The 15,458-nt window shown below is 44.9% G+C and overlaps 2 protein-coding genes across 16 annotated transcripts in view; one reads left to right on the top strand and one right to left on the bottom strand.

Annotated features, from left to right (window-relative positions):
• Positions 1-1,347, bottom strand: part of USP35 (ubiquitin specific peptidase 35) — a 30,091-nt gene extending 28,744 nt beyond the window's left edge. The window contains exon 1 of one of the 3 annotated variants that reach the window (XM_027798894.2): positions 1,103-1,347. The gene's annotated coding sequence lies outside the window, so the exon portion shown is untranslated. Of the gene's footprint in view, positions 1-366; positions 550-1,102 lie in introns of those variants that run through there. The other 2 variants (XM_055701761.1, XM_055701760.1) reach the window with 2 other exon arrangements.
• On the top strand, positions 467-15,458 carry KCTD21 (potassium channel tetramerization domain containing 21). Of its 13 annotated transcripts, none has more exons than XM_055701762.1 (5): positions 479-583; positions 2,153-2,281; positions 2,860-2,982; positions 3,066-3,332; positions 9,554-15,458. In XM_055701762.1, the coding sequence occupies exon 5, from the start codon at positions 9,584-9,586 to the stop codon at positions 10,364-10,366; it is 783 nt and encodes a 260-aa protein (XP_055557737.1). In that variant the 5' UTR covers positions 479-583; positions 2,153-2,281; positions 2,860-2,982; positions 3,066-3,332; positions 9,554-9,583; the 3' UTR covers positions 10,367-15,458. The 13 variants fall into 13 exon arrangements, with proteins under 13 accessions (XP_055557746.1, XP_055557737.1, XP_055557741.1 ...); XM_055701765.1 differs by lacking the exon at positions 479-583 and having other exon boundaries at positions 1,348-2,281; positions 3,066-3,145; positions 3,244-3,332; XM_055701768.1 differs by lacking the exons at positions 479-583; positions 2,860-2,982 and having other exon boundaries at positions 1,348-2,281; positions 3,066-3,145; positions 3,244-3,332.

Raw genomic sequence — 15,458 nt, 5'->3', positions numbered from 1 at the left:
CATCCCTCCCACATCCCTCACCCCGACCACTCCTTCTGCACCCCTCATCCCAACCACCCCTCCTGCACCCCTCATCCCGACCACCCGTCCGGCATCCTTTCTGCCGAGCATGCCTCCTGCACCCCTTCCCCCGAGCATCCCCCCTGCATCCCGACCCCCAAGACCTCACTCCTGCATCCCTCACCCCGAGCACCCCTCCTGCATCCCTTTCCCCGAGCACCCCTCCCGCATCCCTCCCCGAGCACCCCTCCCGCATCACTTTTCCCGACCACCCCTCCCGCATCCCTCCCCGAGCATCCCTCCCGCACCCTCCCTCCCATCCCACCAGCCCCCTCCGACACCTCCTTTCCTCCCTCCCCGCGTTACCTCCCGCCGGGGCCGTGCCGTGCCGTGCCCGCAGGCTGCGGGGTGTCCGGCTGCGAGCCGCAATCCTGCGGGCAGGGCCGAGGGCGGCGGCGAACTACAACTCCCAGCGGGGCCGGGCCGGGCCGTTCCGCGCCGCGCCCCCCGCTTCCTCCCCCCGCCGCCTCCGCCTCCCGTGCGCCCGGCGAGCGGCGGGGCCCGGCGGCTGGAGGGGGCGCAGGTGGGTCCGCGGCGGGGATGGTGGGGGGGGAGCCCGGCGGGGGGCTGTGGGAAGGGCTGGGGTCACCCCACCGTAACCCAACCCCCCCACGCCGCCATGGGGAAACTGAGGCACGGGGTGGGGGTGGGGGCGGCCGGGTTGCTGCGCGGCTGCTGCGCGGGGAAGCGCAGTGGGATGCGGGGGGGGCGGGCGATCCCCCGCTCTGGGGTTATTTTTTTAGTATTTTAAGCTAATTGCGTCGTGCGAACGCCTGGCTGGGCAGGGAGGAGCCATACCTCTGCTTCCCCTTCACAGGGTGAGGCTCAGCGCCACTCTGCAAACTTTGCCTCCCCCCCACCCCCACCCCCCTTTCAATGAAACATCCCCGAAATTAAAACGTTTACAGCACTTCAGCACATCCAGGCCCTGCATGCCCACACCCAGGGCCGGCTCTGCATCCCGCCGAGCTGCACCCAGCCCCAGCTGGGTGATGTGCGTAAGCTGCGCCCCACGGAGGGTCTCTTTCTGCCTGGCACCTACCTTGGTGGTGGTGGTTCCGAGTGCTTTTTGCCAGCGTGCAGCTGCATCCGTGCTGGCAATTAGCCACTGTGTAATTGCAGGGGCGCCCTGGAAGTGACGGTGTCGGCAGGAGATGGGGTGGGAAGCTGGATTGCTGAACCACCCTGCCTGTGCAGCAAGCTGTATGCAGGTGGTGGTCTGCCACGTGTGTGGATGAAGTGGTCCAGGGAGGAAATAAAAAGAGTATCTGGAAGATACACCAAGGATGCCAAGTGATGCTCATGTGGATGCTTAGGCAGGACATTAGAAACCGGTGAAAACCTCTGCTGAGGCCGGCGTTAAATTAGTATATTGGACTGCACAAAGGGTGACATCAGCTGTTTGCAAGGAAAAGTGATGTGCCCGCTGCCGTGTAGCCAGTGGCAGTGCCCTCCTGGCAGTCGGCTTGGCAGCCCCTGAGCCCACGGGTGTCGGAGGCCACGCCAGGAGAGCACCGGGCACCGCAGCACTTTGGCTTTTTTCCTCCAAACCTCCTCGCTGCTGCTGTATCTCTCTGGCTTTGCGCTCCCTCTCCCCCTCCATCTTGTCTGCTGCCCTTCTCGTTCAGTACAGGGAACCTTCATTTCATTCTCCTCCTCCCCGCCGTGCGCCACTGTGTTCAGTCCTTTTCTCTCAGGAGGAAGCTGACCTTTGTTTTATATTGCTCCTTCCTCTTACTAGCTGAGCACCCTCTCTTACTTCCCTGCTGCTGTCTCCCTGCCCTCATCTCTTTATTGCTTAAGTTCAGCATCTGCAGCGAGCTGGATGTGCAGCCTTTTGCATTCACCTACATCCCTAAGGAAGCAGCCCAGGAGATGCTCAAAGGGCGTCAAGGTGCCGGTGTGGGAAGGGACAAACACACAGCATCACACTCACAACCGACCAGGGATGTTATGAAACTCCTGTTCACACTTTCCCGTCGTTCGTGCGTCTCGTTGGCAGAGGAGCGTTTCTGTGTCTAACAAAGCACGGTTAGAAAATTAAATATACAAAAATATAAATGACTGGCAGCTAAGCAGTTGCTCTCCAAAGGTGGATAGTCAGCGTGGTAAGACAGCGAGAAGGGAAGGGTGAGCCCCGTCGTTTCCTGCCTCGCGCCTGCTGGGAATTGGAGTCCCTTCCCGGAGCTTGTCACCCGTGTCCCCTGCGTCAGCCTCAGGGGTGAGTGGCCTTTCCCCAAACGCCAGCTGGAAATTTCCAGAGCACCTCAGCAGTCCTGAAACAAAAAGCAGCCGCTTCCCCTCCATGGGTGCTGCATTTCGGGATATATTGCTCCTGGCAGACGTACCACATTCTGCTTCACCTACTGAATTTTAAGCCTCTGAATACAGTGGGATTTTCTATGTTTATTGCAAAGGTTTATATTAAACTAGTGTCCAAAATTAGGTGGGTCTGTCCTGCAGCAATGGGTTTTCTTTAAGATTACTATAAATAAGCATATAGGGTGTAGAAACCATATTGCAAATGTTTAACCTTCTATAATTGAGGATGAGCTGAGCTAAGTAAATATGCATCTGGAATACATGAAGGAAGGGTGAGTCTGTCCTTGAGATGGATTTTATCCCAAATCCTTCCTTAAACTCAGCTTTCGATGCATGCTGGCTGCTGCTGGCTAGGTAAGTGGTCAGCTGAGTTTTCTTTTTTATTTTAATCCCCTATACTATTTATTTTGTTTCTGCCCTCCCTTTGTTGTTCTTTTATTATTATTTTTCTCCTGTCTTTCACGGGGTAACATCTAGGCTTCAGACTGACTCGTCTACAGTCCCCATAACAGTTGAGGCACAAACTTCTAGCTGAGGGTCTGGATTTCTTCTGTGAAATCATCCCCTTGAGAAGGGACAAGGCATGAAACCGGTCTGCAGGTAGAGTCACAGCGAGCGCTGTGGGCTGGTGTGCCCAGATCCAGAGTTCACAACTTCCCTGAGTTCTGTTTTTTTTTTCTCAGGACTCGGGTGTTTTGTAGAAACTGGAATTTCTGCCACAAACCAAAACGCGACCTTCAGCAAGACATGCTGGAGCAAAGTGGTATGTGCTGAGTGTGGGGAATCTGGGGGAAGACCCAGAGCAGAATGAGCATGGTACGGAAAGAAGTCTCCTTGCCTGATCATGTGTTTGCCATTAAGGCACTCTAATGAAGCAGACTGGAGCCCCATCCTGCAAACCACCATCTTCTCCTGCCAAATCACATTTAAAGTCTCCAGCTGCTGTACAGGTGCCTAGATACTACTTTTTTTCATACCTCCTTTTTAGCTGAAATCAATCCTGCCCCTCCCAGTGCAGAATGACTTCCTATAATGCATTGCCTGATCTGTCTCTCATAACATTTATCCAGCTTTCACCAGCTCTCTTGGGCAATATTCAAAAAGCCAGAGAGGTTTTTAGTCTGGCTGCTCTTCCTGAGGCTTAGCAGAAATAGTCCCCAGCTTGCTTTAATTTTATTGCCACTTAGGCTTCCTTCATTGTGCCAGCTAAATAATTAATTTTTTTTTTTCTGTATGTGTATTTTGCACTTCATTGTTGCACCTCAGCTATTTTTTAACAAAGCTGCACATATTTCACTTCTTAAATACAGGTTTCCAAAGTTTGGTTGTGGAGGGATGTTTTATGAGTGTGCTATTGAACGCTACACTATAAAATTAACCAGCAGTGCAATACCTTATGTATAAAATTAAAACCAGGGCAATGACTGTGTAAATGGGCATGTATCACTACGTCTGGCAGCAAAAGACTGTGCTGCTGTCATGGCATCCAGTAACTTCTGTTGCAGGGGATGCTACAACTTTTAGTGCCTTTAATGCTATGCGTAAAGGCTTCAGAGGCTGTCATGGTTTAACCCTGGCTGGCAACCCAGCCCCACGCAGGCACTTCCTCACTCCCCCTCACCGAGAGGGATGGGGAGGAGGATCAGAAAGGAATGTAAAACTCCAGGGCTGAGATAAGAACAATTTAATTGGTAAAGCAAAAGCCGCGCACGCAAGCAAAGCAAAGCAAGGGACTCATTCACCGCTTCCCCTGGGCAGGCAGGTGTCCGGCCATCCCCAGGGCAGCCGGGCTCCGTCACACGTAACGGGGACTCGGGAAGACAAACACCATAATGCCAGATGTCCCCCAGTTCCTTCTTTTTCCCCCGGTTTATATACGCAGCATGACGTCATATGGTATGGAATATCCCTTTGGCTGGTTTGGGTCACCTCTCCTGGCCGTGTCCCCTCCCAGTTTCCCGTGTCCCTCCAGCCCTCTGGCTGGCAGGGCCCAAGGAACTGAAAAGCCCTTGATTTAGTATAAACATCACCCAGTAACAACTAAAACCATCAGTGTGCTGTCAGCATTGTTCCCACATCAGAGCCCAAACACAGCACTGTACTAGCCACTAAGAAGAGAATTAACTCTATCCCTGCTGAAACCAGGACAGAGGCCACAAGCAAGTCTGTGGGATGGACTTTGAAAACCCTAACAACACATCATGATCCACTCCTACCAAATTACAGATAATTTGCTTTGATGCCCTGTGTTTAATTAATTTCATTAATGAGATCCTGTGAATGACACTAGGATCAGCCTGTTAACCGTGTCTTAGGCATTGCCTCTGAAATCCCAGAGAACTGATTCATTTTCCTTCCCTGCCATTGCTAAAGTGAAATCTGTGTTTGCAGTTGATTACTGCTGCTTTTCCCAAGCAATATTTCCCCAATAAATACATACTACAATATAGTACAAGTATATATAATACTTGTATTAGGGTTTACTTGTCAAGGAAATTCGGGCATTGCTACACATTTTCCCAAATAAAAATTTGATGTTTTCTTTTCTGATCTGTTCAGTAACTTTTCTCTGCCTTGCTGTTATTTTTAGCTTTGGTTAAACTATTATTAGCTTTATTGCATTAATGTGGAGAGAGTTTTCATCAGATCTTCAGTGAGACTGTTAAACAGAAGCAGGCACACTGCATCTGTTTAGTGTTTCATAAACTTGCTGTTTCAGGGTAGATTATTTTTAACTGAAATGATCTAAGCTATCATTTGTTATCTGAATAAGCAACCTGAAAAATCCTGTTAAAAATTGTCTTTACTATATACCTAGGTGTATGTCTTAAGATCCACATCTCTTTGAAAAGCATATAAACATATTTATAACTTTAGACTTCCCATTAAACTGCATTTTGTGGCTAAAAAGAATAGACTACAGCTGTACCTATTTTTCAGAGTGGTTAAATACGTAGTAATATCTGTGCTATTTCTTTACATTTTACCTATATTGGCAAACCATGACTGATGCTTTTTTTTTTTTGATGATTACTTGTACACTTGTGGGTTTTTGCCAAGTTGGGTGAAACAAGTACTCAGTTAAATTACATATACAGAATTTTATTAGCTAATTAAGATGTTCTTAAATGTGATGAACACATAAGAGGGAAAATAAGCTTATCCAAAGCTGTTCTACAGTCAAAATGATAAAGCAAAGGAAGTTTTATGTTAATGAAGGAACTGAGCTGATGGTCATTGATAAGTGAAAACAGGTAGATTTTGTCATTTCACATGCTCGTTCATACCTTCCTGCTGTGTAAGCCCCTGTCACTCTCCCAGGTTCAAACCAATTATTTGCTGAACTAAACTCATGGGGTGGAAATGTTCATGGGTTACAGAAATGGTCTCTATGCATCTGTTGAGGATGCTCCTGTGATTAAAACCCAAGCTAAAATTTACAAGCCCTGATCAGTTGAAATGCTCAGACAGCAGCTTAAATTCAAGAGTTTGACTTTTCCAAAAAGTTCTCCACTGCTGGTTTCTCTCAATTTACATCAGCTGAAAAGATTGTGACTTTCAGTCAACCATAGGTATTTTTTTCCCCGTGACATTAAATACATCTGTTTTAGAAAGAAAGTTGCATTTAAATACAAGTCACTCTAAAAGCACAAAATAAATCCTGTGCTCTTTGGCCAAATTCACATCTTCAACTCTCAAATTAGATCTCTAGCTGATCTAATTTGAATGGATTTTAAGTGCTACTTGGGGAACAGCTACATGAAAGGCTTTACTGTAATTCTCTGCTTCCAAGAACCATAACCCAATTCATACTTGGCCTGGGTGACTGCAGGTTATAGCCACCCATGTCCAAGATCAGATGCTATCTTGGTACCTCCTCTTTGCAAAAATGCCACCAAGCAGAAGTAGTTTCCATGCTGCATCCTTGGAGAACTTTTTATTGCATTAGCAAAGTACCCAGGCCTCATAGACTAGGATAGAGGCTGCAAATGCTGGTTGGATGAGCAAAGAGAGAAAACGAACAACCCATTTAATTTTAATTTTTATGAGTTTATAAAAAAATTTTCATAAAGAAGTTTATAAGAAAAAAGCAGGAAAGATTGTCTTTCTTTCCCCAGCTACTGTCAAGTACCTTGGTTGGTCAGTGCATTAAGTCCAGGCTGATGATGTATCTAGTAGACATATGTGTGCTTATTTGTGCTGTGGTTTGGGGTCTTCTGAGGTTGCCAGACTACCAGATCCATCTTCGTACTATGAAGATACAAACCTGCAAGTAATAGGATGAATTAGGCAAAAGCAGATGATTAACTCGTCATGTGTTGATTCTACTTTATGAAGGACAGCTGTGGAATAGTTATCTTGTAGCCTTATCCATGGGCCAAATGTTTGCATCATTAAATGTTTGAAATTTAGTCCAGCGTGGGGGAAGTGGGGAGGTCCAAAATAAAAGCAAACTGGTGTCCTGGGAGACTGAAATCCAGCCTGTATGGGTCTGTAGACTGCAAAATAGCCATAAGCAGAATAGGCTGGTCAGGGCATGTATTTGGGCAGCATCCAGAGGTGCGAGAGGAGCAGAGCCCACGCAGGGAGGGAGTAATGCAGTGCCTGCCAAGTGCTGTGCTAGTACACCCACAACTCTTCCAACAACAGAGCTAAAGCTTGGTCAAATTCCTGATGCTGTTCCTGGCAGCATAGACATGGTCTTCAGCTTTGAAGTGCTCATGTTACTGCCATATTTTGTTGGCAGCCTCCCTTTTGAGACTGCTGATAAAGAAACCAGTTACAAGATATTTTACCATTATCGGTTCAGACTGGACTGAGATGTCTGTCTCTCATTCAGCTTACACAGCCAGTGAGTCATTGGATAAGAATAAACCTAGGGTGGATGTTCAGTTTGAAATGAAAATCTCTATCTTCGGACCATCCAGTGGTCTTTAGGTCATGACTCTGGACAACAGGCTTTGCCAAGTGAAGCCTGTCACGTACACATCAAGGGAAACACCTCATTCTGCACCTGGCTAAGGCTGGCAGAGAGCACAAGAAAACTACTCCCATGCGTAAATAAGCAGGCTCGGGCTGAAAAATCTGAAAACATGACCTGTGAAGAAAGAACAGAAAAATCTGGGTTGTTTAGTCTAAAGCAGCCTGAGGGGTAGCAGAGCTGGGAAGCATCAAACATGGCCTTTGGGGCCACCATTAGTCCTGCTTCTGCAGGCTGTGTTATTTGCAGGAAGATTCAGGGAAGGCTTCTGTTTGATGAAACTTGAAAAAAAGTAAAATCAATTTTAGGCTGGTTTTTGAATGTCAGATTGTGCTTGTAGCAATGCTCTTACAGACATATTGCAAGCTCTTAGGGGGAAAAATACATGGCAGCCGCTCGTACTACAGAATTAGAGCAGTTGAAGCCTCTATATGATCAGTTTTAAACTTGAAATTGGGTAGAGGTCTTCAAGAGCGGGAAGTACGCTGAGACTACAGTGCTAAGTGGGGGTTAGCACTAGAACAAATAGTTTTTTCTAGGATTTATTTTGCTGAGGTTGGTCACAACGATGGTCTTTGGTGATGGGCGTAGGCAGGGTATTGGGCTAGTCTACACATGCATCTTTATGTGCCAGTTTTGTTGGCTGTGCGGGATGAAGGGATACACAGGCAAAGCATTCAGTGCATTTAGAGAACTGCTTCTTTCTATTCTTCACTGACACACTGTGTGCTAAGGGCTAAAGCGAGCCAAAGAACAGAGTGGAATGTTAGTCTTAAACTAGAAGTGAAATACAGATTCTCCTTTGACCTGTTCATTAGCTGCCCTAGGTTGGGCAAGTTTTTCATGGCAAAATGTCCTTGCAGTCTAGAGGAGTATTTAAGGGTGCCATTAACACTATTATTTGGGGTTTAGAAGCCATAAAAGAATTTATATTCCAGCACAAGATTACATTCTTCAGATCTGTATTTTGCTGTGACTCTGGAGCTGATGATAGCGTTGTAGTGTCTAAGATTATTCCATGACCAGTTAGGAAAATGCCTGCATTTAAGTTTAATTAAGGGAGCTGTTCGGCGGCTTTCTGTTGAATGACTGTTGTTACTACAGCAAAAGCTACCTCCTACATCTGCAAGCAAACGCTGATGGGTTTCCTGCAGATTAAGTCAACAGTAAAATTGGGAATGAACTGTTGATTGATTTGGATTCAGCAAACAAGGAAAAAGAGATTTGCAGGTCTGTGGCTAGCAGGAATGGGGGCCCAGCCTTTCAAGGCAGCTGAGATGTTCTGCAATGGAAAGGGCTACATAGCTCCTTCCTCTTCCCTTGCACCAGCCCTGGCTTTCATCTGGTTCCAAGATGTGGCAGAAACATATCCTGAATAGAAAATGATGGGGTTTCTCCCTAAAGTGGCTCACTGTGGGGTCAGATGAGTGCCAGGGCTGGCATAAGGGAGGAGGTGGAGGGCGAAAGGAGGTATGTCCCTTCCAGAGGCAGTGATGTTTAGCTGCTCTATAAAATCACATCCTCCATTCATCTCAGCTGATTGCAGAGGAGCTGCATGGAAACTACGTCAACTGGGATATGGCCCAAATTAATTAAGAAATGTTTTCTAAGGTAAAGCACATTGGAAGGAGAAAGCCTGGTGGTTTTTTTTACTGAATGGAACCACAGACTGTTGCATGCTTAACAGCCTGGCTCCTCGCTAGGCTGACTGCACTCAAATGTGTGTCAGGGGATTCTGCTGCAACAGCTTTGCTGCCTTAATTGTATCTTCAGGTGCCATGGAAGACGTTGGGATGTGTCTGGTTCTTGTCCTGTCCTTTGTTTTTCCCCCTCTAAATTCTGTATTCATGGGAGAGATGGAATCAGGTGAGCCCAGGACACAACTCTTGCTTTGAAGAGCATGAGTTTACAATCTTAGTGTGATTGTAAAGTTGTGGAAAACTCATGATTTCTGGTACTAAACTGAACTGAACAAAAGTCCTGTTCAAGTCTGTTGGGAGAAAAAACATCCTTATGCTTGTTCTCAAGATACAACCTCCAGAAGTAATTCCCCACTTCTGATTTCCATGATGAATTCTTGGCATGTAGTTACCCTTATATATTTAGGACTCTCTGTCGTTGTAGTTTAACCTTTCAAACAACTAAATGCAACTAAATGTGTGGTGTTGGATTTTTATTTTTATTTTTTAGAAGTAGTCCCAGCATTGTGACTTTTCCATCATGTCAGAACCCATCACACTTAATGTTGGAGGAAAACTCTATACCACCTCACTGTCTACCCTGACTAGCTTTCCAGACTCCATGCTGGGGGCCATGTTTAGTGGGAAGATCCCAACCAAGAAGGACAGCCAAGGCAACTGCTTTATTGACAGAGACGGAAAAATCTTCCGCTATATCCTGAATTTCTTACGAACATCTCACTTGGACCTCCCCGAAGACTTTCAGGAAATGGGCTTACTCCGACGGGAGGTTGATTTTTATCAGATTCAGCCACTGATTGAGGCCTTGCAGGAGAAGGAGGTGGAACTTTCTAAAGCAGAGAAAAATGCCATGCTCAACATCACCCTCGATCAGAAGACCCAGACTGTTCACTTCACCGTCCGAGAAGCACCCCAGATCTACAGCCTGTCTTCTTCCAACATGGAAGTGTTCAGTGCTCATATCTTCTCCACGTCATGTCTGTTCCTGAAGCTTCTTGGGTCCAAACTTTACTATTGCTTCAATGGAAACCTCTCTTCAATATCCAGCTACCTGCAAGACCCCAACCATTTGACCTTAGACTGGGTTGCAAGCGTGGAAGGCCTTCCCGAAGAGGAGTACACCAGGCAGAATTTAAAGAGACTCTGGGTGGTGCCAGATAATAAGCAAATCAATAGTTTCCAGGTGTTTGTGGAAGAAGTGCTAAAAATAGCCATGAGTGATGGTTTTTGCATAGATTCTTCTCATCCACATACTTCAGATTTCATGAATAATAAGGTTATTCGCCTAATTCGGTACAAGTAGGAACGGCTGTTTATTATGGTGCCAGCATGGAGATAACACAGGTAAAGTGTTTCCCTCTAAAACACACTTACAGCCTAATTCAGAATCATGCTTATCTGGATTAAGAGTCACTAACAGGGAGATGATTTGCCTTTAATGCATTTTCCAATACCTTTCAGAATATGTCCGTATTCTAGACAGAGGGAGTATTGTCTAGCACCTGAATTAAGGACTGGTTCTGTCTCTGCCTCCACCTCTGACCTGCTGTACAGCTGTGGGGAAAATCACTTCTGTCCTTCCTACGTTTTCCAGTCGGAAAATGGGAGTGATCCTTAACTTATATTGCAAGGGGATGTCAAGGTTCGGTAATCAAGGTCTGGAATGTCTCTGGAGAACAGATGCAGTGAAAGATGCCATGGAGCTGCAGTGCAGCAGTCAGCCCTGGGAGCACATTCTCCACGTCTTGCCATATCACCTGTGCAGAGCATCCAAGAAGCTTGGCTGGATCCACAGAGAAGCCTCCCCACATGGACTCACTCAATATAGCTGAAAAGGATGGTGTAAACTGCAAACAAGAAGTGGATCGAGGGGATCCTGTCTCTTTGGGTTCAGTGAAGGATTTCTGTCACCATCTGAAGCTGGCTTGGTTTTTTTTCTGAACCCTGTGAGGAAGCCCCTGTTCTGTTCTGCTTTCAGGGAAGCCATGTTTGAATGATGTGACTGGCATGGGGAATGATCAAGGAAGCCATAGCAGAGAGAATGGCCGTCTTACAAACTGAGAAGATTATGGCTGGTGGGGGAACTTTGCTTTGGATGTTCTTAAAATCTTCACTTTTACATTCCAAAGGCATCCAAGACAACTATTCCTTTTCTTTCTCTTACAATGTTAGTATTTGTCTGGAGGATGCTGCTGAAACTTTCTGAGGCAAAGACAGATTTAGGGGCAGAGGCCCCCAGATACCTTCTAAATGTTTGAGCCTCTTCTGCTTCCTGGACACGGCCTTTTTGGGGGTATGTCTCCCTTCAGCAGTGCCTGGAGTGCATGGGATGCTCTCTGGGTAGGATGAATTCCATCTGAAAAGACAACGTTCCCATCAGGTTATGCCTAATATTTTTCATTACAAAAACAAAGGGTCACTTTTCCTATCCTGGTACATTGAGCCATTTTTTTTTTTTACACATCATTGTGAAGCGGTCAGGTGACTAAGCTAGCATTTTGCCTGCTTGCTTGGCTTCAGTGTCAGACTGTCAGAGGTAAGGCAGTGGAAAACCAGAGGTGATGACAATGGTCAAGCTCTTTCTACACACCCAGTCTGTCCTGTAATGAAGATCATAATCCACTAGCTGCATGTTAGCTCTAAATATCATTTGTGCCACATTCAAGGTGGTTCATTCTCAGCTAATTATGTTTAAAAGTATCTTAGCTGTCTTTCCCTAACCAAATTGCTGTGTGTGTAAGAGAAACCCTCTCGAACATTTGCTGTCATCTCTAATGAGATAGAAGAGAAAATGCAATAACCAAGTTCTGTATTTAGAATTTTCGTGCTTCCAAAAGTTCTTAGCATAGGGCTGCACAGCTCAGTATTGCTCATGTTCTTGTTTCTCAAAGTAACAAGTCTGTCATTGCATTAAGCTGACCTGTGAAGAAGCATAAAAAAGCGTTTTGTTACTGTTGTAAAAAACAGTGAGACAAATGTATTTCTACTGTCCCAAGCTGTAACTGCATGAACAACACAAATCAGCATGCTGAAGGTAAAAATGCACATTCTGCAGCTACTGGCAGCCTGTTACAGACCACTGCCCCTGTCTGACTTGGGGTTAAACCAGCATGATGTACATGGGACTGTGGTGTTGGGAAGCACTGACTGGGCTTGAAGCCCTCAGAACCATTAAACCTTTCAAGTTTTGTGAATTTTGAGGATTGTAAACAGGATTTTGTGGCCAAATTCCAGCTTGAGTCACCATATTCTTCTAGGTTTAGTTGCATTAGGAAGAACTGAAGAACTCCTTTTTTTCCCCCATTGCTGTCCTGAATTATAATGTGGGAGCAGTCTGTTCCAGGGGTTGCTGCAGGCCACTGCCAAAGCAAAGCAACTCCTGTGTGAATCTTATTTCTGACATGAGTTTGCCTGTCAGTTGGACATTCACAGTGATGATCTATGCAGGTAATATGATTATGATCTGTAAAATACCATACATGAATGCTCTTTTATCAAATCTATACCCTGAAACAGATACACCTTTGCTGAATTTATGGTAACAGCTCTGGGGGACTGTTGACGGTATTTCTTTTTAACCCGCAACCTAGATTTTAAATGATCTGTAACAGGAGTTCTTGTATGTCAGCACCAAAATAATACTTACCTGTAGTAATTTGTTCCCTGTCAGCTTGAGTTTATCCAAAGGTAAGAGCAATGGGCTTGATTCTCATTTGGAAGGGGGGAAAAGGTCTGATCCACAACCTCTAAAGCTCTTTGCTCCCTTCTGTTTCAGCAAAACAAAACTATGCCCTGGGAGACTTGAATCGTTACTGCATTTTCTGGTGAAAGACAAGTAAGAAGAGTCCATAAAAGCACTATGCATAGCTTTATCTAGAGCATTTACTCCTCCCCTTTGCTCCCACCTCCTTTTCTTCTCTTCTGACAGTAGCAGCACCCAAAGTAAAAGCAGTTACACAGTTTCTTTAAAGTCTAAACAAGAAATGAAGAGTGCCCCAACCCAGCCTAGACAGTAACTGGGGTGATTCTGTTGACAGGGAAATACGGGTTTCAATCCCCACAGACTGAGGAGAGAGCTGAACCCAGGTCTTCTGGAGTGCTTTAATCCATCAGTCTATTATGGAAAAGATGGAGGACTTGAATACACGTCTATCTGTGCTCACGTAACTAAATCAGGCAAAGGTGCAGCCAGCCACAAATCTGTCATTTATTAATATACAAAGAGATGCAAAATATCTCTTCTGTATGCAGAAAGATGCAAAATTTCCAACAAGTGTAAAGACATGAGTGAAGACAGGCTTTGGGAGGAACAGAAAAACTTGAGATACCTCTAAATTGCTAAGCAGAATAAACACCTTTAAGCATGACATACTATTTATAATGCCACAGTCATTCTGCATGTTAATTGAGTAAGTGAAATAAATGGTGAATCACTTGCGATTGCAGTCAGACATATGTTAAACAAATGCAGTTGCTATTTCAAACTACACACCAAGCTAAATTTATATCTGCTCCCTAATTTTGCAGTCTGTAAGTTGCATTGTAATGGCTGTTTATAGGAATGTTCTTTCTCCAAAGCATTTGTTTGCTTTTTATCTAGATAGCTGACTTTTGTTTACCTTCTTTTTCTGAACCCCAGAGGTGTAACTTGCTTTTGTTTACCAGGCAACAGCATTGGTGATTCTTCTTCTCAAGAGTTTTCCTGAATTAAAGAAAAGCAAACATGCACAAAGCCATATTAAGTAGAGCACAACCCCTCACTAGTCTTGAAAAGCACTTGGCATTAAGTAGCAGGAACATCTAAAAATTATTTCACTGTTGAGTGGAATATTCACTCTCAGAACAAACTCATTATTTTCCTGTAAGGGCCTGCGAACAAGGAAAGGATCTAGTGAGGTATTTTCCCTTACACTTTGAAGGGCGCTTTCTTCCACATCTCAGTGCTTAACTCCTGTTCTGATTCTGCCTTCTCTCCTTCAACACTTTCACATTCAAAATGAGGCTAAGTCCTGCACTTTGTTTTTTCTAAATGGCCTACATGCTGAGAGCACCACTGAACATCAGCAGTGCTAGAGCAGAAAAATACCAGTTAGGGCAGATGATAAACAAGCCATTAGCTGTAGTCTAATGACATTATCAGGTACGGGAATGTGCGTAGCACAGTAGGATTTGTTATATGACAGAAAGATTACTATGAAGCATCTTAGTGGAGTCCAGAATCACTCATGGATTTCTCTGTGTTTTCAGGCTTGATAGCTCTTAAATACCTAAAAATGTCTACTTGCAATGAAGGGACTGAAACCATACATAAATATCAAGGCATCTTTGGTTCATGCAGCTGTTAAGGGTCAGCAGGAGTTGGTGGGAAGAGTGTTGCTGCAGGCAATGGTGGGGAAATAAAAGAAATAGGTGTGCAAAGTTGGACCTGAAAGAGTTCACATGTTAAAAAGAAATCCAGGATTCAGAAGGGAGAGAATAAAGAGTCCTGATGTATTCAGGGGAAAAAAACCGGTGAGATAACAATGAAGACAGAAGGAGGCTGCGATTAGAATGACTCACTGGTCCTTTCCAGTTTTAATCTCCTGTTATGATCCTTAGATATTGGTTGTGCCAAGATTTATGTTAGTGATTTGTCAGGAGCAGGCAGCTTTGCTTCAATTTTTATGTGCTTTACATCACCAAACATATGCACTGCTGTAGTTACCATATTTTTACTGGGTTGCTGAGTACAAATTGCTACTTGAGTTCACAGCAGTAAATACCTGTAATCAATCAGATTTATTCCCACTCTAGGAAAGGCTGGTGGGGTCCATATATAAGGTTGACGGGAGTGATAAATATTGCCATCAGCCACAGACTGTGCAAAATAAATCTAGGATCTTCTGATACTTCACGGATAAGTGGAGAAGTTATGAAGAAGACTCCTTTGGGGAGTTTCATTTTTCGCCCCATCCCTTTGAACTTGGTTTCAGAATTTCAATAGATTTTAGAATATTTAACTGTTGTTCCGTAACGACTCCCGTATCCACACACTGATGGACACAAACATGCAGGGTATAAGCAGTGCTAATATGCGGCCCTGACAGTAGAAGTCTCAATGCAAATTAGTACAGGCTGTCATGCAGATATTTGGTGCAAAAAGGGCTGGACTGAGGATAAATGTGTAGATTATGCTCTCAGATTCACTTGGGAATGACAGTAAAACCCATGCTTTTGAATGAATACTATTTAGAAAGTATCAAATGTTAATTTTTTATTTCTTACCGCTTCCATAGAGAGCCTGTAGGGCTATCATATTTAAAAATCAGGTTGCATTTCTCTGCCTGTAACGTTTCTGTGAACTATTCCTAATATGTGATTTAGAAAACAGTAAATAAAATGTGAATGAAGCAGGA

Source organism: Falco cherrug, chromosome 2 (assembly GCF_023634085.1).
Source record: "Falco cherrug isolate bFalChe1 chromosome 2, bFalChe1.pri, whole genome shotgun sequence".
In the NCBI taxonomy this organism is placed as follows: domain Eukaryota; kingdom Metazoa; phylum Chordata; class Aves; order Falconiformes; family Falconidae; genus Falco; species Falco cherrug.
Note: the sequence above shows the minus strand (reverse complement) of the source record. Positions and strands in the feature narration are given on the sequence as shown.

What these genes read in the sequence shown, in the direction of transcription:
- KCTD21 (XM_055701771.1), top strand. Translation starts at nt 9,584, where the DNA reads ATGTCAGAACCCATCACACTTAATGTTGGAGGAAAACTCTATACCACC.